General features: G+C 37.4%; 1 protein-coding gene across 1 annotated transcript in view; it reads right to left on the reverse strand.

Annotated features, from left to right (window-relative positions):
• Positions 1-24,453, reverse strand: part of LOC120527454 — a 203,968-nt gene that overhangs the window by 145,808 nt on the left and 33,707 nt on the right. The window contains exon 8 of the mRNA XM_039750877.1: positions 11,510-11,574. Coding sequence (XP_039606811.1) covers positions 11,510-11,574 — 65 coding nt within the window. The remainder of the gene's footprint in view (positions 1-11,509; positions 11,575-24,453) is intronic.

The following is a 24,453-nucleotide window of genomic DNA, read 5'->3' on the forward strand; positions in this document are numbered from 1 at the left end:
TAAGACCTGTGTGTTTTCCTGTGCAACTTTCGGCCAAGTTTATGGCATTTCTTCCTAAAACTCCTAAAGCTTTTTTCACCTTTAGATTTTTTTTTTTGTCATTTTTTTAATGTGCAAAGGAACAAATTAGCCATGCTTATAGCTGATTAGGGACTAAGGGAAAGTTCAGCACAACAAATTGCATTTACTTGACAGATTTAAGTGAGTGAAGACCAGGAAGAAAAAGACATGTGAGAGTGTGTTTGATGGAAAATAAAGGTATTTATAGAGAGGTTCAGTAGACATCAAACTAAAGCAGTTCCTTTAAACTTACATTTAATTAAAAGAAGCGGTGAAGCAATTCACGGTCCATTTTTAAAAAATTAGGCCAATACCATGCAAGTCCTGTTTGGTATTACACTTTTTTAAGACTTCCTTGCTTGTATTTACAGGGGATACAAGAGATGCTGAGCTTGAGAAGGAGGTAGTTAGCCTGTGCTGTAGTTAAGAACTGGCAGATCTTGCCCAGGGGCCTTTAGACAGATAATTTGTATCCCTAAAGAGATGTGGTAGGAGACTCCAGACCACAGAAGTTGACACTGGTGGGTCATTTTCAGGAGTAAGCACAATATATTTTCCAGGTGCATCAACTCCAGATTTAAAGGTGTCCAACTGGTTTCAGAACAATACAGAATTGGATGTTCACAATTCCGAGGTGGTAGGTTGGAATGATGAGCCTCAAGGGATCACCTCAAAATTTTATTATTATGGTGGGATTGAGACACAGGCTTGCACAGATGGCAGGCCTCCCTGGGTGGATGGATATGCTCCTGGCCAGAGCGGTGATGAATCCAGCTGTCATTGTCCATTTTGGAACAAAAGACTTAAGACAGGGTAGGTTGTCAGTTCTGTGATCCAAATTTAAAGAGCTAGGTGCTAGGATGTAGAGCAGAACTGACAAAGTGGTCTTGTAGAAAGTTCTGCCTTTCCCATACACCAGTCAAGGGAACAATTAAAAGATTAGAAGGTTTAGCATATGGCTCAAATCTTGCAGTAAGATAAAGGATCTTAGGTTTATGGGACACTGAGACTCCTTCTAGAACAGATGAGACATGAAACATCATGACGAGGTGCATTTAAACCAATAGGGCACCAATGTTTTGTGGAGGTGTACAGGTTGACAGGACAAGGATTATTCAGACTGGGGAATGGAGACACAGGGAGTTTAGGACAGGCCATGTTTTAACTAATAAATGAAAGTAAAGTGGTATTAATAGAAATACAAAAGATAACTGAACTTTTTAAACATTTTAGTGTTAGCAATTATTAATGAAAAGATTAAGCAACAAATGCATTCATCATTACATTACATACAGAGAAACTTTTACCAATATGCTGGAATTCTATGAGGAAGCAACAAAACCATATAATCAGAGAAGAGAATATATTATTTATCTTGATTTTCAGAAAACTTTTGCTAAGGTCCCACATGAGAGGCTACAGTTTAAGCTAAACGAATTGGGAAATCAAGGTCCAGTATATACTGTAGATGAATGCAAAATCTGCTAATACACCGTACGCAAAATGTTATGATGCAAGGATCCTTTTCTGAATTAGGTGATGTTAAAAGTGGTGTCTCTCAAGGCATTTTCACACCTTCTTTGTTTGGTGCCATTTTTTTTAACTCTGGTGCGATTTTTCCCAAACATCTGGTTCATTTATATAGCTGTGAATATGCCAATCTTATTAGGTTGCAGACCAAAACAACCGGACTAAGACCCTCAATGAGGTATAAATGTGATCTTACATGGGACCAACATAATTACAAGAAATACAGCGTGCTATGGCTGAAATTGTGCATGTGATGGTAGTCATGCTAAATGTCTGTTATCTGTAACCAGCGAATTACATTCACAGCAGAGACCATGGTTAACGTAAAACATTTAAAACAATTAGAAGGCAAAAATAAATATGCCTAAAAGTACAAATGTGGCACACTTCTCACAAAATCACTCAAACAATTACCAATCAATTACACTGAGCCTAAAACCTGTTTCATGCACCTTGCATGTGCAATCTAGGAAAGAATAAAAAAGACGTAACTTCACTTGTGATCGGACCAATCAAAACAAACACAGAGATATCAGGAAATGAACAGCAGTGTCCTGTGAGAATGACGACCAAACCCCCTAATATTACACCACAAAAGTAATGTGGAGGCATCCTTCCCAATGCAATTGCTTTTCGGGCATGATGTGAATACAAAGGCACAGTAATTTTGACACATGTAGTAAATGTTAATCAAACATTCCAAAATGAACATGATAAAGAAACTAGCTGTGTAAGCCCGTGCTGTAAAAAGCCCAGGCTCATAAAAAACATGGATTCTGGCACTTCAATCAATCAATTGCATTGAAAGTTTATTAGCGGCTAAGCGAGGTTCTCTTTCCTTGGCAGTTTCATTTTGCCGACGTAATTGCCACCGTTGTCTGAGTGGCTAAGCGAGTTTCTCTCTCCACAGAGGTTTCGTTTTGCTGATGTGCTCGCCTCGCTTGTGCATTAGCGGCTAAGTGAGTTTCTCTCTGTGATATCTTTATTGAGGTTATGTTTATATGGTGGCTACTGGAGAGTAAATACGCAACATCACACCATTAAATGAAACTCACCTGACGCGTCTACTGCCATAAACTGAAGCACCTCAGTGTGTGTCCTAAGCAGAGATTGCCTTCTTTTGTACACTCAGCTATTTGAAATTTGCACTTTTTATACCATGCTTAGTACTGAATAATTTTTAAGTATTTTCCAGTTATTCAATAATAGGCATTTGACTTAAGAGCTGTGTTTAGTAAGTAAACAAATACTGTAATTACAGCTTTTGTTGACCTTCCATGATATCTTTTTAACAGGACAAAAAATGTTTCTGCTTATCAAAAGAAGCCCATGACAAGCCCATGAGGTGTTTATTGATATATTTAGTTCTCTTGAAAGTTTGCAGTGTAAAAAACAACCAAACTAACTGGAAATTCAAACAAAGTAACACATCACCCCCTGATTCAGAATAAAGCAAATGGACTTAGAGTGTGAGAGCGCCTTCAGGGTTCAGCGGGTCTCTTTACTAATCATAAATAATCCTGATAAGAATATAAATAATGGGCTGGTTTAATCTACAGATCATGCTAAACTTGGTGGAATAGCTCTTAACATAGAGGACCTAGACTGAATTTAGGCTTAGACAAATTTTTAGCAGAAAAACTTTATTGAAATAAATCTGAAGAATTTACACAAATAAAATAAAAATGATTGATTTTAATAAGCAACAGAGTTTTGAAATTTGAAAATACACTGTATGAGGAAAACCTAGGTCATTCCACTTTCATATAGTGTGCCAAAGCAATTAAAAAGTGTAATTTTAAGTTATATAGCCCGGTATGTGAAGTAGATAGATAGATAGATAGATAGATAGATAGATAGATAGATACTACTCTCTAATTCTCTAGTGAGGCCTCACCTGGAGTAAGGGGTGCAAATGTGGTGCTTATTTTATAAAAAAAGGCATTGCAGCACTAGCAAAACTACAGAGATGATTCACTAGGCTGATTCCAGGACTGTGAAGTATGAGCTATGAAGAAAAATGACAGAAGTTAAGTCTTAATGTAAGAGTAACAGGCGACATGATTAAATTGTTTGAAAATATGAAAGGAATAATACAGTGGATGCCATCTGTTACTTTGCGTACCACTACTGAAGCAAGCAAAATTATGTTTTATGTAAAACTTCAACTTGTAAAGCGTGTCTGGCTCTATTGAGCTCTGAACTTGCAATGTGACTACCAAGTGAATCGGTTTGCAGGAAAGAGGAAATGTGCGGTACTTTTTAAATTTGGTTTTCGTTTAAAACCCCTTGGATGAATTTTTATTTATGGCATAAAAATTAAATACTAGAGAAAAATAAGTATTTAAAAATAATAGGTGTTTTTAATGCACATATATTTTAAATTACTTAAAGCAATTAGTATTTATGTGCTATTCTTATGTTAATTCCTCAGAAACATGCAAGGGCTTGGCAGAGCTGATCGAGTTTGATGTATAATCCAACTATTGTTCCTACATGTTGTACTAAGTTCATAAATATGACCCTGGACTACCACAGCGACCAGGTTTGCTTTCACAACAACTTTTGTTCTCACAATGAAGCCTATAATGCTTGTTTGCTCATCATTGCTTTACTGTGGAGACAACACCCACTTCCTGGTTAACGACTGCTGTTTCCTGGCAGCTGCTACAACTCCACTTTATTATAAAGATGTTCATCAAAGAGACACATTTTAGAAGGACATTGAAATGAGTAGGGTCATGGACCTGACGTCTGACCTTTACCCCACCATGGACTAGCCATTCCTAATGTGCTATATTCAGTATAGGCTGCTGGACCTTTTAACTGGTAGAACAAAAGAGCTGGAAGTTTGAAAAGAAAAGGAACAAAAATGAAAGAGGAAGAGAGCCATAAAAACAGATAACCTTATATGTCAAGAATTCATTTTCAGTATTTATTTCTGACCTGTAACGGTGCACTGAACAATCACGTGCAGTGAATACACTTGACTTATCGTTTTCATACTCTTTCTCTTTTTTTCTCCACCCTAGCGGCCCGCTTCTTCTCTTATTTTGCCGGCATCTTTTCACGTTAAAACAGATTAAGTCAGTGTTTGCGTTGCAATTACTTCATACGTTTTCTTTCATTTTTCACTTAAGCTAGCACTTAAGTCTTCAATCTGCCTCAAGAATGATTTAAGATATGAAGAGGCAGGAGAAGTTATGGAGAAGGTGGTAGGGATGAGAATGGCGCCCATACACATGCATCACATGGCCGCCCTGCTGGCTGCTGCCGAGAGTTGATTCTACAATAAAATAAAAATAAAAACAGGAAAAACCTTGGAGGTCAATCATCACCCCAAAAGCGGATAGTAGACATCACGTAATATATGTGTACCAAATTTCAGGTCAATAGTTCAAACGGTTTGGGAACTATAGGCGATTTAAAATCCTGGACAGACAAATGAACATCTACGGTAAGCGTATTATATAAGAAGATTGTGAAACAGTTATTTGATTTTTGTAAAGTTAAATTGTTACTTTAGTGATGTTATCTTGTTGGCATTTTGTAGTGAAGCTTTTTTATGTTGTTGTTGGTTGCCATGCCCATTTTTAGTCACATGATCATCAACACTGCAAAATGTGACATTATTGCGCCATCATTATTATAGAGAACCACAGCATGCTAGCATGTAAGTTCCAATTAGCCTATACATATTCTCATTTTTAACAATAAAGCTTTGCGTATTGGCGGGTGACATATCTCATTTATACTTTAGGTGATGTCTCTGATGATTCACAACTCCAGACATGTGCAGTTTCTTCATTCCTTCCTCTTCATTTTTCTTTTATCTTTATCACAGTTCTTAACAGATGTGGAGTGTTGCTTATCCCCCAAGCCACTTTTACTTTTTTTTTTAGTCCTTTTTGTCACATACAATACAGTTGTCACTCTATTTGCTGCAAAAGCTTATTACAAGCTTTTTACAAGTGCAAAGCTTATTAAAATTCTTGTCTCTCTATTAAATGTGGTAATATGATCAGCAATCATCTTATACTGTAATACCATCTTTCAGAATATTACTATGTCCTCTAGGAACCCCAATGTTTTGCATTGGGTCTTTCCACTCCTTAAATTTTCCAAGAACATTCCTCTATATGTTTTGAAACTCTCCCATTTTCACTTCCTCTTAATATTTTGTCTTAAACACCTTCTCTCATCTCTTCTCTCTGTCCAAATTCCTCTGTCACTCCACATTTTCCTTCTCATGGACTTTTCCACACTCTGTTTTAATCAACCACAGCAGAGGTTGGTTTTCCCTGGACACCATCTACTTCTACCTGCCACTGCCCTCTTGCTAAAAAGCCCCACTTACTTTATCTGTTTATTCTTGGACATACCTTTTCCATAAACTTATTTTTAGCATAATACCAGCATTATTAAATTTGCAGATGATACCACTGTTATTGGACTTATTTCTGGGGGTGACGAATGAGAGTACAAGAGGGAGGTAGCTGGCCTTGTGAAGTGTTGTCAGCAGAGTAATGTCTCTCTTAACACCAGCAAAACAAAGGAGACGATTGCTGACCCATGGAGGAAGAAAGGGCAGCAACCACCACTGCACATTGAAGAGACTGAGGTGGAGTGAGTGAGAGCGAACGTCTCAACATTAAAATCTCTGAGAATCTCACTTGGACCTACAACATTAGAGACCTGGCAGGGAAAACCCGGCAGCATTTGTATTTTCTGAGGAGGCTCATAAAGTTTGGCATGCCAAATACTATCTTCAGCAACCTCTACAAATTGAGAGTATCTTCACCTACTTCATCACAGTCTTGTTTGCGAACAGTACAGCAAGGGTTTACAGCGGGTGGAATAATTGGTACAAAAGATCACTGGAATAGCACTCTCTGCACTTGTGGACATCTATAACACCAGAGTTCTCTGGAGAGCTCAAAACATTATTAAGACACAACCCACCCACAACATGAACTGTTCATACTGCTACCATCAGGGAGATGCTACAAGAGAATAGCACCTAGAACAACAAGGCTGAAAGGCAGTTCTATCCCTTCTGCCATCATGTTTGAAATAAAATTAAATGAAAACCCAATCACTGCTTCTTCTCTCAGCACTGCAGCTCATGTCTGGAGGATGGAAGACCATCTTGAGACCATATACCTGCAGAGGTAACACTGAATCATTTATTTATTTGCACATACATTCTTATTTCACTTTGTTTTTTCGCTTTTTTGTATTCTTTTTTTGTGTGTCCTTGACTTTTCCTGTGTATTCATGTTTATTGCTTCCAGAATAAGATTTTCATTGTACTGAGTACATATAACAATAAAGTTGCAGTTGGAGTTTCTTGACTTCTTGGGGTTGAGGAGCGATGGAGCGCCTGCCCCCAATGTTAGGAGATTGCTCATGATCACCAAATCTTGTAAGTGACTGGATGTCTGGTGGTTGGTTACAATGGGAGCTTACAATCAATCATCATGCCATTTTCTTTTTCTGTCTGTCCATTGTTGTTTGCACAGTATATTTTGTCATATACAGCAGGTTTCATTTAGTTATCAGATGCCTTTTGTATATTACTGTTCCTCGCCGTGTAGGGGTAGAGGGTATTTTTATCTTTTAATTGCATATATTCCTTTTTCTGGGTGGCACTTTGGCACATTAGTTGCATCTGCCTTGCAGTAAGGAGACTGGAGCTCACATCCCTGTTGGTTGCTTCCAGGTTAGGTGGATTGGTGTCACTAAAATGGCCCAGTTGTGTGTATTTGTTCAGCCTTCACCCTTTGATGGCCTGGCACCCTGTCAAGGTGTTGTTCTTGTCTTGCATCCAATCATTGCTGGAACAGGCATCAGCTTCTCCATGATCCTGCTCTAGATAAGTAGGTTATGAAAATTGATGGATGGACATTTGTGTTTCTTTATATATTTTATTTATTCTCCTTAATTAGAATGTATTTGCAAAAAAGAAACAAGATAATGGCATACTGAAATCGTTGTTCAAGCTTTGAGTTAACTGAAACAATACAAATGAATTTCTTGGTTTAAATAATGTATGGCCATTAGATAGTGTTAGGAGCTTTCAGTTCTGCCTTTCTGGCCATGGCCCTCCAGAGGTTTATTTTTCTCCTATAGCCCATCGTAGGAGGTTTTTGTTTTCCTCTCCTCTGTGTCAGCTGTTCAAACAATTACATTCAGGAATCAAAAAATTCATCTACATCCTTAATCAGCTGAAACTGCTATGGACTGTTATTTGCTTTTGTATTGTTTCATTAATTTTAATAACATCAAACTGTTTCTACTCAATGGATTGGCATGTACATATGATTAGGTAAATTGTAGATATATATTGTATACATTTATTTTTATACTATATATTAACATAATTATTCTATTGTCAGTCTTATAAATATTTTAATTAGAAAACCATTTTCTGATAACAGTGAAGGTTTGTTTTGCACTGCAGTGGTTAAATATTGCTTAACAATACTTGGTTGATTTTGTATTTAGTATACTTACACTTATTAGAAATTTTCATAGTATTAATTAATGGTAATAATCCAAGTAAATGTGGTATATCTATGTTTTTGTCATGAGTTGCATGTAAGTGTATGATAACGTGCCAAATAAATAGTTTATTATTATTATTATTATTATTATTATTAGGCTTTGTTTTATCAACTTTGAGTTTATCTTACTTAAAATTTGATGTTTGATTACCTACATGTCTTTCTATTATTCTAACTGTACCTTACATTTTAAATATTTATCTTAATAAAGTATATGTCCCTATATATCTCCCTACCCCAGAATGCATTCCTACTACAAATGATTGTTATTGTTTAGTTTCTTGTGTCTGGTGTTTTCTTTTCTCATGCTTTTGATATCCCAGAATGGTTTTGATCCTTTGCTCTTGCATTTTTCGGTTTTGCATTTTCTTATTCTGTTTCTTTATTGCCTTTCATTTTCCTCATGGAGGTAACTGCACATTATTTATTCTTTCATAAGCCCTTCCCTATAATAAGTATAGCCTGTTGTAACAGAGCAACAAAGATTTTTGTTTTCAAATATCATATTCACTTTTGGGTGGCATGCTTCCCTAGTGTATTTCTTTAGTGAATTCACTTGCAATTATTATCTTTGGGGAGCTTGCATGTTCTACCTATGACTATGTGTTTTTTAGGGTATTTAGTTTATTACTTAGCATACAGGTTAAATGGTGACTAACTTTGGTTAGTATGGGTGAGTGAATATACTTTCCATTGATAGTGGATAGCCATTGCTCCCATGACTTGGAGTATATGACTGTGAAATGTAGACGTATCTATTTACCGCGGGAGTTCAATGTGGTAATAATCACCATTGTTTACATACCACCAGCTGCTAATGCATACTTGGCTCTGAGACATTTATACAACAGCATTAGCAGCCAACAGAGCCATTACCCTGATGCAGTGTTCATTATCGCAGGGGATTTAAAAGCAGTGCTCCCCAAACTCCACCAGCACGTAAAGTGTACTACTAGAGTAACCAATACACTAGACAAGGTCTGCTCAAACATCAAGCTAGGCTACAGAGCTAAACAGCTTCCACACCTGGCCCAGTCTGACCACATGTCACTGCTGATGATGCCTGCATACACACCTCTCCGCAAATCTGCTCTTACCACCACAAGATCCATCACAGCTACTCTTTAATGCTCGAATGTTTTCCGCATTCAACTTATATGACCGACATTATAAAATACCAGACATTATACAGTAAAATCAAGCCCTGACTTATCCGTGAACTTAAATGCAAGTATATACGGTAATCCCAATGGATACCTAAGGGAATAAAACCCACCAACAGAAGCAAACGCTATTAGGAGTCCCTGATGTTAACCACCACCCTACAGAAGTTAATTATTGAAGTTCAGGGCCTCCACCAGTGTTTAGAGGCAACTTCTAACACAACCCAGTTCAATTATCAGGGACTCATGTGTACTACTAGAGTAACCAATACACTAGACAAGGTCTGCTCAAACATCAAGCTAGGCTACAGAGCTAAACAGCTTCCACACCTGGCCCAGTCTGACCACATGTCACTGCTGATGATGCCTGCATACACACCTCTCCGCAAATCTGCTCTTACCACCACAAGATCCATCACAGCTACTCTTAACTGCTTCATGCATATCTTGGTCAATCGTCATATACTCCTCTGGTACTCATTTCTCTCTCATACACCTCCAGACCTCTTGACGTGGCACTCTATCATAAGACTTTTCCAAATCAATAAACACCATATGCAGTTATTCCTGTTTTTCCCAGTGCTTCTCTATGAGCTGTCTCAATGCAAAGACTGCATAATTTGTTCTCCTCTCTGACATAAAACCAAACTTTTCCTCCTTTATGGTGGTCTTTTCCCTAAGCCTTCTCTCTATAACCCTTTGATTGAGTGTGACATCAGCATTATCCCTCTATAGATTCCACAATCCTGAATATCACTGTTCTTCTTATCAATGGGTGCAATCACACTTTCCCTTCTTTCCCCTGGTATTCTCTCCTGTTAATAGATCTTCTGCATTAGATCAAACAAAACTTATAGTATCTCTTCTCCTAAATTCTTACACTATTCTGCTGGAATTTCATCTGACCCTGTTGCCTTTCTTTTTTTCATTCTTTGTTTTTGTATCCTTTAAACTGATATCATTTATTCATTTTTGAGTCAGAGAAGTTGGTATTACATTGGGTGAAAAAATTAAGCTGTCCAAGTGCATTAGTTTCCACAAGCATGTATTTTAATAAAAAGCATTTTTAGCTTTTTCATGCAACTTTAGGAGGAATGAAAAAACTTAAATTGCAAAGCCTAACCTAGAACCAAAGACCAATATGCCATCAAAATAAAATGTGTACTAATGATGGATAAAAACATACTTATATCGCTGCATGTACATATTCTTTCAAACATACTTCATCCTGCTCAGGAACCAGAACCTATCCCTGCAGCACGAGCAAAGACAGGAAACACCTTGGACAGGACATTAGTCATCAAATGGCGGACATAAACACACAGCCACCCTCACTTATTCATCAGGTGCCAATAAAGAACTATCAGTTTACTTAACACACACAACTTTTGAGAATGTGGGGTGTAAGGGAAGAAATGCTGTATGAATTTGTAAAGTGACAGATTATACCTGCCTCTTTAAGTAAGACATTCTTTATTATTTGTACTTAGAACAGTTAACAAGTAAATGATAAGATAATGACAAATTCTTTTGATTTTTTATAATAATTTACATATATGAGATCCTGTTCAATGTTCCAGATATTTACCAAAGATGTTTAATCTGTTTAACTATTTTGGGAAATTTACATAATACTAAGACATAGGTGTGTCAAAGGAATATACCATTTATCTGTATGATGGCTGGTGTAAACTGAAATGCTTCTTGCCTGTGTTATGTAAATAAGCCAAACTTATTTAAGACTGCTGCTTTTGTTAATTATTCAGTCTAGTCACAGTAAACTAATTAGCATACATTTCTGACACCTTCAGCATGCTGTTATAAAAGATGTTGATCTTGGATTAATTTTTTAATGGAGACTCTTGATTATTCTTTCTTTACAGAATATTTTTCCTAATAGTGGAAAAAATTGAAATGCGTCATGTAATACCTTGACATATCCATTTGGGGATGGGAGTTTTTAATGCAATTATTAAAGTTAAATACCTAATTTCCACAGAATGAATAATACCATTAGGCTGCATTTATTTTTAAAAAGATTAAAAACGGACTTGGTTCACCTTTGCTATAATCAATACAGGTAAGATGCCTGTATAGTGTGAAATTTACAGAAACTTTGTATTTTGATCTTTAGTAAGCCTGAAGACATCACTGCATTAACAAAAGTTTGAATAAAACTGAAACAGTTACCTGAAAAAGTCATATATGGCATTGTAGCGCACTTGAAGGAAATCAGCTAAAATGTAGTCAAAATCCTGCAAAAGAAAATAAACAAGTTGAAGTAAGCAGCCATTCAAGATTTGAATGCTCGAATGTTTTCCGCATTCAACTTATATGACCGACATTATAAAATACCAGACATTATACAGTAAAATCAAGCCCTGACTTATCCGTGAACTTAAATGCAAGTATATACGGTAATCCCAATGGATACCTAAGGGAATAAAACCCACCAACAGAAGCAAACGCTATTAGGAGTCCCTGATGTTAACCACCACCCTACAGAAGTTAATTATTGAAGTTCAGGGCCTCCACCAGTGTTTAGAGGCAACTTCTAACACAACCCAGTTCAATTATCAGGGACTCATGAACCACATACAGTGTCCCTCAATCAGAGCATTTTCCAGGGCATCCATTAAAATGTAGATGCTTCACTAACTACAGTAAACCCTCGTTTATCGCGGTTAATCCATTCCAGACTCTACTGCGATAAATGAATTTCCGCAAAGTAGGATTCTTTATTTATAAATCTAATATTTTCACAGTTAGAGCATAGAAAACCTGTTTACGACCTTCTAGACATGAAATAACACCCTTTAGTCAAAAGTTTAAACTGTGCTCCATGACAAGACAGAGATGACAGCTCTTTCTCACAATTAAAAGAATGCAAACATATCTTCCTCTTCAAAGGAGTGCGTGTCAGGAGCAGAGAATGTCAGAGAGAGAGAGAAAAGCAAACAATCAAAAATCAATAGATCTGTTGGGCTTTTAAGTGGAAGCACTGCGATAAAGCCGCCACAATGAAGGGATCAATGTGAAGGTAGTCTTTTCAGCATTTTTTAGAGAAGCGTCCGTATCTTCTAAGCAAACAGCCTCTGTGCAAACAGCCCCTCTACTCACACCCCCTCCGTCAGGAGCAGAGAATGTCAGAGAGAGTGAGAGACAGAGAAAAGCAAACAATCAAAAATCAAAACATGCTGTTAGAGCTTTTAGGTGTGCGAAGCACCGCGAGGGAAGCATATCATATATCATTGAGGAGTTTTATTTAATACGTAATACGTGCTCTGATTGGGTAGCTTCTCAGCCATCTGCCAATAGCGTCCCTTGTATGAAATCAACTGGGCAAACAAACTGAGGAAGCATGTACCATAAATTAAAAGACCCATTGTCCGCAGAAATCCGCGAACCAGCGAAAAATCTGTGATATATACAGTGGTGTGAAAAACTATTTGCCCCCTTCCTGATTTCTTATTCTTTTGCATGTTTGTCACACAAAATGTTTCTGATCATCAAACACATTTAACCATTAGTCAAATATAACACAAGTAAACACAAAATGCAGTTTTTAAATGATGGTTTTTATTATTTAGGGAGAAAAAAATCCAAACCTACATGGCCCTGTGTGAAAAAGTAATTGCCCCCTTGTTAAAAAATAACCTAACTGTGGTGTATCACACCTGAGTTCAATTTCCATAGCCACCCCCAGGCCTGATTACTGCCACACCTGTTTCAATCAAGAAATCACTTACACTTCAGTAAAATATGGTGGTGATAGTGTGATGGTCTGGGGTTGTTTTGCTGCTTCAGGACCTGGAAGGCTTGCTGTGATAGATGGAACCATGAATTCTACTGTCTACCAAAAAATCCTGAAGGAGAAAGTCTGGCCATCTGTTCGTCAACTCAAGCTGAAGCGATCTTGGGTGCTGCAACAGGACAATGACCCAAAACACACCAGCAAATCCACCTCTGAATGGCTGAAGAAAAACAAAATGAAGACTTTGGAGTGGCCTAGTCAAAGTCCTGACCTGAATCCAATTGAGATGCTATGGCATGACCTTAAAAAGGCGGTTCATGCTAGAAAACCTTCAAATAAAGCTGAATTACAACAATTCTGCAAAGATGAGTCGGCCAAAATTCCTCCAGAGCGCTGTAAAAGACTCATTGCAAGTTATCGCAAACGCTTGATTGCAGTTATTGCTGCTAAGGGTGGCCCAACCAGTTATTAGGTTCAGGGGGCAATTACTTTTCACACAGGGCCATGTAGGTTTGGATTTTTTTTCTCCCTAAATAATAAAACCATCATTTAAAAACTGCATTTTGTGTTTACTTGTGTTATATTTGACTAATGGTTAAATGTGTTTGATGATCAGAAACATTTTGTGTGACAAACATGCAAAAGAATAAGAAATCAGGAAGGGGGCAAATAGTTTTTCACACCACTGTATTTAGATAAGCTTACATTTAAAATCCACAATGGAGTGAAGCTGCGAAAGTCGAAGCGCGATATAGTGAGGGATCACTGTAATACCAATTTAATATTCAACCAATAACCCACACATTTATGACAGATTGATTTATAGTCGCCTTCATAATTTCTCTCCTTACTGATAAGACACTGGACCGGGTGTCTGCTCAGTATTGTAACAATCACACCTATTTCATTTGCCAGCATTCCTGAAAGAATTCATCGAGATACTGAACTTAAACCATGGCCAGTAGTGCACTAAGAGGCTGTGTTGGACCTCATCTGTCTTCTTAGTAAAGCTGTTGCATGTGTGAGTAGTGTTAATATTAGCTAAAAAAGAACAGATGTCCATTTTAATAGCATCATTATCAGTTAATAGGACAATTAAGAAAAAAATTAATTCCACACTGGATTCACTAGAAGCCAATTTATTAATTACCAACCACATACCCACATACAAACTTATAAACAACCAAAAACTTCCCTCACCACCTAGCACATTTTGCCCAGAGCCACCCTTAGAGAATCTGGTTACCCTACTCTTCAGTCAGACACTGAATGCTCATTCTCTGCTCTTGGCTGCTACATATGTATATGGAAGTATGATAGTTTCTCATTTTCTTTTTTCATTTTTGGCACTGGCTGAGGTTTCATTTAATCTCAGCATTCTACAGATAAAAGGTATTGACTACAAAAGGAGACGCATATGCATACTCAAAGCGTTCACTTTATTTGTAGTAACCACAAGAAATGCTGGCAATAAATAATAAACAAGGGCCAATTTAAGTAATGATTTATTAATATGCCAGTATTTTATACTTTTAAATTATTGATTGAAATTCCGGTAACCCCTTCAATGCTTCCAAGTCCTGAAATGAACGTGATTGAAGATTTCCTTTCCAAAAGTAAATAAGATTGCAGTATTGACTGGGAATTTTAATTAATGCATTAAACGACTCACTAATATAGCATATCTATCCATTCAGCTCTTATTAAGAAACCACTTTAGCATGAAGGCAAATTACATCAGAGCATTCAATGGGTTCAAGTCAGATTGTAGAGCCCCCATATATGCATCAGCATTAAGAGATACCCTGGTATAAATGAAGGTTTCCTGTTAAACAAGGAGTTTATAAATTCAGAAAAAATGGATCTCATCTCTTTGTCAGGCGTTGTTTTATTGAGACAACCACTCATCTGGCAGCAGATTTAATTATCCTTCTGAATTCTAATACCCCTGGTAAAATTTCTAATAGTACATGGCGCAGTATGTCTCTTAACCAGTACCCACCTAAAAGCCAAAACCAATGACATGACACCACATACAATGAGTAGGTACTGGTGTGAAAGTAACAGGAACTGATCTTGTTACAGGCCCAGAAAAACCAGGAACTATAGTGGCCAAAGACACCAAACCAGCATACTCAAAAAGTCAAAAGGCTAGCATTGCCAGCAGTGAACTTTCTTCGTGTTGAACCCTTACAACCAGGGTTACCATGCATCCTCTTTTACCTGGTCACGTCCTCTTCGTTGCTAGTAAAGTAATCGTCTAGGCGGATTTTCATAAACAAAAAAATGGTCCAAATTTTCATTGAAAAACCATTCAGTTCTGGAAGATACAATAACATACACTGAAAAAAGTAAGGTAATGATTCATACTTAACATTTTCAATCTGAACCAATACAATTCTTTTTAGCTTATTGATCCCACAATTTTTAAGTTGAGGCAAATCATTTTAGAGTGATTGGGTGCAATTCACTTATTTTATACGGAAGTAAATCTATTTTCTAAGTTGTTCTTCTTTTTTGGCAGTTGGAAAGCCATCACGCTGGAAAGTTCGACCGGAAGAATATACAAACGGACCCTCAAACACAGCACACAAACAACCTAAAATATTAGGTTAACTGAAATAGGATTTTTATGTTTATTCCCTCCACCATAACATACTTTGGTACAAACAAATTTTTTTACTTCGATTGAGATCTGAAACCAAATATTTCAAGCTACAACACTAAATGACTTATCTTAAGTTGCTTAAAAGAGAAGATTTATGTTGAATGAACAACATCAATGTTATACTTTTTTCAGTGTAGATGCTCAAAATTTGTTTAAGGCTTCAAGACATCATGCCAGCCGCAGCCTTTCACATCCCTGGTAGTGTGCAATCATGCTACAATTTGGATCTGTCCATATAAAGCAGATTAAAAGATACAGCATCCTGTGTTAGCATGGCATGATCTGCAGATCTGATCATCCTTTAGATACTGTAAACTTCTTATGGAGTGCTAATGAGTTTAGGTTTCTGTAGAAATAACAAAACATAAATGTAAATTTATAAGCAAACTTAAAAAGAAGTATGGTTGTTTTCTAAACGGCAGAATTTGAGATGGAATGTACTGTTTGTAGTGCAGTTACTCTTGATGTTTGAAAGAATGTTTGAAGTGCAAGTAGTTTGTCGAAGAACACAAACTTCATACATCCTGCTCGAGACTAAACATAAGAACATAAGAAATTTGGGAAAACAAGAACGGGCCATTGAGTCATCAAGTCTATTTGTTTAGCTAAGCTGTCCTAATATCTCATCCAGATTTTTCTTGAAGGCTGTCAAGGCTTCTGCTTCAACTACATGTCTCGGTAGTTTGTCCCGCAGTCCCACAACTTTTTGCATAAAGAAGTGCTTCCTAGCTTCAGTCTTATATGCACTTTTCCTTAATTTCCACTGGTGTCTTCGAGTACGTAATTCACCATTAAACTGAAAGAATGTTGCGGGATTTACTTTATCAATGCCTTTGAGGTTTTTATATACCTGTATTAGGTCACCACGCAGTCTCCTCTGCTTGAGACTAAACATAATGTGTTTAAGAGGCTACTGTGAGACTAAACATTTAGTGTGATAAGAAAGTAAATAAGAACATAAGAAATCCTGGATCCAGTGAGGACATCATTTGTGCTGCTGAAGGGACTTCAACGTTAAATTGTGTAAAACATCACAGCAGCTATAAATCAACAGTGTTACTAGAAAGTTCATAAACAAGCAAATTCCAGAAAATACTTAAAATGCACACTACAGGGAGAAGACCATCAAACCCTGGTTCGTAATAAAAAAGGGCAACAAAAATATTTATAAGTAAAAGACTTTATAAGGAAAAAATGCAAATACAAAAATCACAAAATGGTCAATATACAGAGCAAAATGTCACAAAATCCAAACAATCACAATAATGAAAAAACAGAAAAAGACACAAGCAAAAGACATATGAGTCTGCTCCAGAAAGAGAGATCTGATAATCCCAGATCTCAGAATGAACCCCATTTGCTATAGCATAATTTTGCCAGTTCCAAAACACCTGGGGCCTCATGTATAAACGGTGCATACGCACAGAAATGTTGCGCCAGAACGTTTCCTCTTTCAAATCGCGATGTATAAAACCTAAACTTGGTGTAAAGCCACGCACATTTCCACGGTACCTCATACCCTGTCGTACGCAAGTTCTCCGCTCGGTTTTGCAGACTGGCGGCACCCAGCGTCAAAGCAGTGCTACTGTTCCTGTGTGGTTATCCTTTATTTCTTAGAACCACATTCCTGACGCGGCTTTATAAATACACTGAAACGAACTGCATACTGTTTATTAGTGTAATGCATCTGATTGTAATTAACTCGTAACAATATAATGGTCTAGGGAACAGCCATAGTATTCCAAATACCATAACTGCTTCAGCATTGTTACTCTCACTGCACCATCTTCTTCTTTTTCTTCTTTTAGTTGCTCCCTTTAAGGGTTGCCACAGCCGATCATCTTTTTCCATATTACTCTTACTGCACCATTAGGAGTATTTATATCACTGTATCTGAGAGGGGAATCACAGCAGCAGCTGATCGGAAAGAGAAATAATGGTATACAGCATCAAGCCAATGCTGCCTCAGCCACGGCAAAACGTTTCAAAGCCTTTCCTGTACGGACCTCGTGGTTCAGAAACCGCTTCATCCCAAGAACTTTAAACGCACTCAATCAATTGCTCCTTGTAGAACTGTTTGTACTTATAAGTACAATTACCCCACTGTAAACTTGCACTACAGTTATAATATTGCACAACCTGCGCCACTTTATAAAGCGCGTGTTTACATAGGATGACGATATCATTTTTAAGATGAAATGCAGCAAAATATGTTGATTATATTATATAGATAAAACTTTAACTTCATTTAAATAATCTGTATTGTTAATAATTAAACATGTGAGGACACGGTGCCGTAGCACTAGCAAGTTCACGTATTATTCCTGCCTAATGCTGTATATTTGCTGAGGCTGGTACGACACTGGAAGGATAGACGGATAGAATAATTAAACACGTACTATGAAGATATTTCAATGTTCCTTAAAAGTTTTGAAGAATCGTTGTTGTAAGCTTACAGATGGTTTAATGTCTATTACAGAGCTGATTGTGTGGCGATTGGGTATTTGGGGAAAGAAAAGAAAGGACAGGAATTGCAGGTTAGTACGTTTGAAAGAGACAGTACTGCTACAATAAATTACTTCATCGAAGGTCGCGCATGGCGCAGCAGCATCTTGTGTGAGACATGAACAATCACTGCGCCATCGTGTTCCCATGTTTAATAACATGCTTTCATTCCAATCATCATGTATACATCTGAGTATTTTAATTATTCAGAGAGCTGTAATATCATGAATGTAATGGATTCTTTGCCCTGTCGGATAAAGAGAAAGAACGGAAGCACTTAGTGATTCACACACATAGAGCACATGGAAGATCAAATGCAAAACAAAGCATTTAACATGCTACTTTAGTTACGATGGAATTTGTGAAACTAGGAAATTAAATGATTTTAAGATGAAGTTTATGATGTTCTACTTTAATGACAAAATAAACTACGTGATTAAAGTGGAAATTTCAAGATTAAAGTTGACATTTCGTGCTTTTTTCTCACTGTGTGCCTATTTTTTTTGTCTGTACCCTAATAAGCTCAGACGGTGGGCTACAACTCACCTTTTCACAGCAACTTTGATATGTGACTTCTTTTTTATTTTGGCACTGTGCGACTTTGTGAACTTGAGCTTTCGAGTTTCTCCAACATGCTATGTCACAAGATCAACTTCCTTTTGTTGTTTATACCACTATATAAATCAACAAATACTATGTTTTTCCTTTGCCTCCACTTGGTATTTGCTGAAATTCTTTTATTTTCCCCCGTGCTTTTTCCATTGTCTTTTCACAGAACGCTGAGCTTAAGGGCTGTTTATATTGATTTGCATATTCAAAGAGGCGTAATTCTGGTAGGAGTTGGGGTGGGACAGCAGGCGCGTGCACGTGCATTACTTTTCACACTGACCAGGATTTATGGTGCGGAAGAACGTGGAAGTTGGAGTACGCACAGATTCCTGCATCTGGATTTTTCTGTGCATAAGCACATTTTGGCTTTTGTGCTTACGTCATGTTATAGTGCGAATTCTACGCACGGCGTTATGCATGAGGCCCCTGATTTCAATCTGTTTATCTAATCCTACATAGGCTGATCTGAATTAATGAGTGTTCACAGCAGAATTTAGATGCCCTCTTGAGTGAATGAACTGAACAGCCAATTAATGATAGGCTAGAAGTCTGTAACGTAGCAACTTAATGCCTGGAGTCCAAAGAAGAGCAATAGAGCAGCAGCTGCTAAGGAAAGGAATATCTCTGACAGAGTGAATGAATAAAACAGTTCATCACTGAAATTTGTGTAAGCGTTACGTTGTAAATTGTTGCACTGTACAAAATGTACTCCTGATGATGTTACTCCACTTGAAGTGTTATATGTCCTCAATTATTGTATTCCGTTTTGCAGTATCAATGATAGCAAAAAAGTCTAAGACTCATGACATTAAGTGCTCAGTTTACATGGAGCTGTTCTGTCGTTACTGTGAGAGATGTTGAATACTCTCCTGCCTGCACTAAATCCTGTATTGTCCTATAATTACATTCGAAAAGAAATTACTTTTATAAGCAACAGAACCCACAGTACCCACTCATTGAATGGTAACTTACTATGCTCAAATCTGAGATCCCAGATATTTGGCCTTAACATCTGTACATTATGTGCGCAGCATCTCAAATTATTTTAAGAAAGGATAAGAGGGCACACTGATATTTGTACAGAACATTTGAAATTCATAATTGCACTTCATTTGTAAAAGCCATCAGACAAAGGAAATACAATACAATGCAGCAGTAATATTGTTGCCTTATTCCACTACAGAACCACAAATCAAACCTGCATATTAGGTTCAGGCAACCACCGAAGAGAACTGTCTTCAGAGACGTTTCATTAAAAGATGAGGGACTCCAAAGAAGGGCTGAAGATTGGACAGCATGTTCCATCAGTGAGTCTATTATCAGTTATTATTGCTCAAAATGTCACAGTGGCTTAAATTTAATTGCCCTGCATATTACTCTGTGAAATTTCTCTTTGATGGTGGTTATTTCTTTCTTTCTTGGGAAAACAGCCAATGTGTTTTTGTGTGTGTGTGTGTGTGTGAACAGATTCCGCTTTAAAGTTAGAAATACTTTTGCAATTGCCTTGTTGAAGCATGTCCCCCATTGTTGTGGAGAAAATTTCCCATTAAAAAAAAAATCATGTGAAATTTCTATGATTTGCAATGATGTCAGCTAAAAGCTGTAATGTGCGACACTGAACATGTCATGTTCTAGAAGGTTGCACAGATACAGTATATTAAAGCGTTGGATGCAAAATGGTAACATTCATGTACAAACTTCTCTGGGCATGATAAAATGTCTGATTGGGGTCTGGTTAAGTTTTTCTGGGCAGAATGTGGTGAATTTCTGCTTCTATGTCGATTTTTCGTTCAGGAAATGGGAAGACATTTTCAACATTCCATTTGGTTTTTCTGCTTCTTAAATATTGTAAGTGGGATCAGTATTTCCAAAAAGACATTAATGACTTTTGATTGTATAATTGGATGCTCCTCTCATTAAATATTGTGATATGAAAGCTTTAATCCTTTACGTTAAACTTGCTACCACAGTAACTAAGCTAGATTTCATCAAATCTTACTTTCTGGAACAGACAAATCCTGATCCTGTTCCAAAATGGAAGATTAGCAAATTATCTGCATCTTTGACCTCACAAATCAAATGATTCTGGATGAATCTGTTCCAGAAATTCAGGACTGGCTAAAGACAGATTTTCTGGAATGGAATTAGTCCAATTTCCGTGAGTCCTGGCTTACCTTATTTGGATTTCACACTATTCGTACTTTCTGGAACAGACCCAAGAGAACTCACCACCACCACAAGTGCATTGAATAAACTGCAAAGAACTGTAGGTTATTCTCAGTCTTTACTACAGAGTAATTTCTTGATGGAAATGATGAGGGGGATGTGGTCCTGCCTTTTAGAGGACAGCAAACAAAACACAACGGACCTCATGTATAAATCTGTGCGTAGAATTCACACTAAAACATGGAGTACGGACAAAATTGGAAATATGCATATGCACAAAAAAAATCAAGGTGCATAAAATTGTGTGTACGCTAAGTTCCATGCACATTCCCTTCATAAATCCCAATGAATGCGAATTTTAATGCACGTACATGAGCCTAGAGCTCCACCCCAGATCCTCCCAGGTTTTTGCATATTTGAATATGCAAATTAATATAAAAAGGCAGTTCCAATTAGTGTTTTGTTAAATGAAGTGGAGGCAAGGAAAAATTCAATATTTGTTGGCTTAAGCAGTGGTATAAACAACAGTGATACAGCTTGGGCACGACACTTGAAAGTTCAAGTGAAATTAAAAAAAAAAGTCGACACGAAAAGCAAGTCATAGCCCACCTGTAATCTGTTTATTCTGTTTCAGACAATATTACAAAAGCTCACCCCCATGCTAAAGATAACATGGCGTATGGGCAAAAGCGGAAATGTGCTTACGCACATAAAAAGATGCACAAATCTGTGCAAAGGTCAACTTCCACGTTCTTTCACTACATAAATCCTGGTCAGTCTGAAAAGTAACGCACATGCACGCGCCTGCTGTCCCACCCCAACTCCTCCCAGAATTATGCCTCTTTGAATATGCAAATCAATATAAATAGCCCTTAAGCTCAGCATTCTGTGAAAAGACAATGGCAAAAGCATGGGGAAAATAGACGAATTTCAGTGAATACCAAGTTGGGGCAAAAAAAATGTACTATTTGTTTGTTTAAACAGTGGTATTGACAACAAAAGAAAGTTCATCGAGTGACACAGAGTGTTGGAGAAACTTGAAAGCTCAAGTTCACAAAGTCACACAGTGCCCGAAATAAAAAAGAAGTTGTCAGATATCAAAGTCGCTGTAAAAAGGCGAGTCGTAGCCCACCGTCTGAGTGTCATATGAAAGCTTATTAGGGTACAGAGAAAAGAAAAAAAAATAGGGACACAGTGAGAAAGATTGAAATGCCAGCTTTAATCTCGAAATTTCCACTTTAATCATGTACTTTATTTTATCATTAAAATAGAACATTGTAAACTTCATCTTTAAATTGTTTAATTTACTGGTTTCTCAAATACCATTGTAACTAAAGTAGCACATTAAATGATTTGTTCTTTATATTTTCTTCTATGTGCTCTATGTGTGTGAATCACTACATGCTTCTTAAACAGGCTTTCTCTCCCTCTGACAGGACACAGAATGCATTACATTCGTGATATTACAGCTCTCTGAATAATTAAAATATTGAGATGTATACTTCATATAATTTTCATGATGATAGAAGTTAAAGCATTTTATTAAACATGGGAACACAGTGGCGTAGTGATAGTGACGAGCTGGTGCCCTGTCCAGAGATTGTTCCTGCCTCCCACAAGATGCTTGCTACGCTGTACGCGACCTTCAATGAAATAATTTATTGCACTAACTCCCAATTCCTTTCTCCAAGTAACCAATCGCCACAAAATCAGCTCTGTAATAGATGTTAAGCCATCTGTAAGCTTACAACTCTGATTCTTCAAAACTTTTAAGAAAGATTGAAATATCTTCGTAGTACATGTTTAATTATTCTATCCATCTATCCTTCCAGTGTCATGCCAGCCTCAGCAAGAATACAGCGTGAGGCAGAAACAATCCCTAAAATAGCTAGCGCTGCAACACCGTGTCCTCACATCTTTAATTATTAACAATATAGATTATTTAAATGATGTTAATATTTTATCTGTATAATGTAATAAACATATTTTGCTGCATTTCATCTTAAAAATATCGTCATCATATGTAAATACATGCTTTAGAAAGTGGCTCAGGTTGCGCAATATTATAAATGTAGTGCAAGTTTACAGTGAGGTAATTGTATTATTAAGTACAAACAGTTCTACAAGGAGCACTTGATGTATTGATTGAGTGCATTTATAGTTCTTGGGATGAAACTGTTTCTGAACCGCGATATCAGTACAGGAAAGGCTCTGAAGCATTTGCTGTATGGGAGGAGTTCAAAAGACAGTGCGCATGGCTGAAGGCAGCGTGTGCTTGATGCTGTATAACGATGATTCTCCTTTCGATCAGCTGCTGTAGAGCTGTGATTCCACACTCAGATACAGTGGGATAAATACTTGAGAGTAACAATGCTAAAGCAACTATGGTATTTGGAATAGTTTGGCTATTCCATGGACCATTATATTGTTACAGGTTAATTACAATTAGATGCCTTAAACTAATAAACAATATGCTGCTAATTTCAGTGTATTTGATAAAGCTGCATCAGGGATGTGGATCTAAACAAGAAAGGGAAACCACACTGCTTTGACACTGGGTGCCACCAGTTTGCAAAACTGCCAAGCATTTAGCTGGCATGAAAATGTGTGTGGTTTTAAGCCAAGTTTAGGTTTTATACATTGCAATTTGAGTATGGAAACAGGAGTACACAACATTTTTGTGCGTACACATCATTTATACATGAGGCCCCAGGTGTTGTGCTGTGCCCAGCATATCTTCAGGCACTGGATGTGTACACATCACTGCCTCGGAAACTGGTGGGCGAGCATCTGGCTGTGTGCTGACGGACTAGGTTCTGGAGTCACAAAATGTAATTCTGGATGGTTTAAGAGATGTGGCCAATGAACTAAGGAATATAAGGGCTGTACTATGTCATATTGATCAGACAGCCCATGCAGGCTGTCACACATAAAGACTAATCTCCCTGCCTCCCTTGACCCTCTTCTGTTTGCATACCGCTCAAACAGGTCAACTGAGGATGCCATATGCTCTGCCCTTCACCTCTCCCTGACACATCTGGATAAAAAAGACACATACAGTACAGGCCAAAAGTTTGGACACACCTCCTCATTCAATGTGTTTTCTTTATTTTCATGACCATTTACATTGGTAGATTCTCACTGAAGGCATCACAACTATGAATGAACACATGTGGAGTTATGTACTTAACAAAAAAAGGTGAAATAACTGAAAACATGTTTTATATTCTAGTTTCTTCAAAATAGCCACCCTTTGCTCTGATTACTGCTTTTTTGACATATTTTACAAACGCAGTGCCCACAAGGCCTGCAGCATTGTGCAGGACCCCTTACACCCCTCACATGGACTTTTCACACTTCTGCCATCCAAGAGAAGATGCTGCAGCATCAGAACCAAATCTGCCAGGCTGCAGGAGAGTTTTTACCCCCAAG

The sequence above is a fragment of the Polypterus senegalus genome, chromosome 4, assembly GCF_016835505.1.
Source record: "Polypterus senegalus isolate Bchr_013 chromosome 4, ASM1683550v1, whole genome shotgun sequence".
Lineage (NCBI taxonomy): Eukaryota > Metazoa > Chordata > Cladistia > Polypteriformes > Polypteridae > Polypterus > Polypterus senegalus.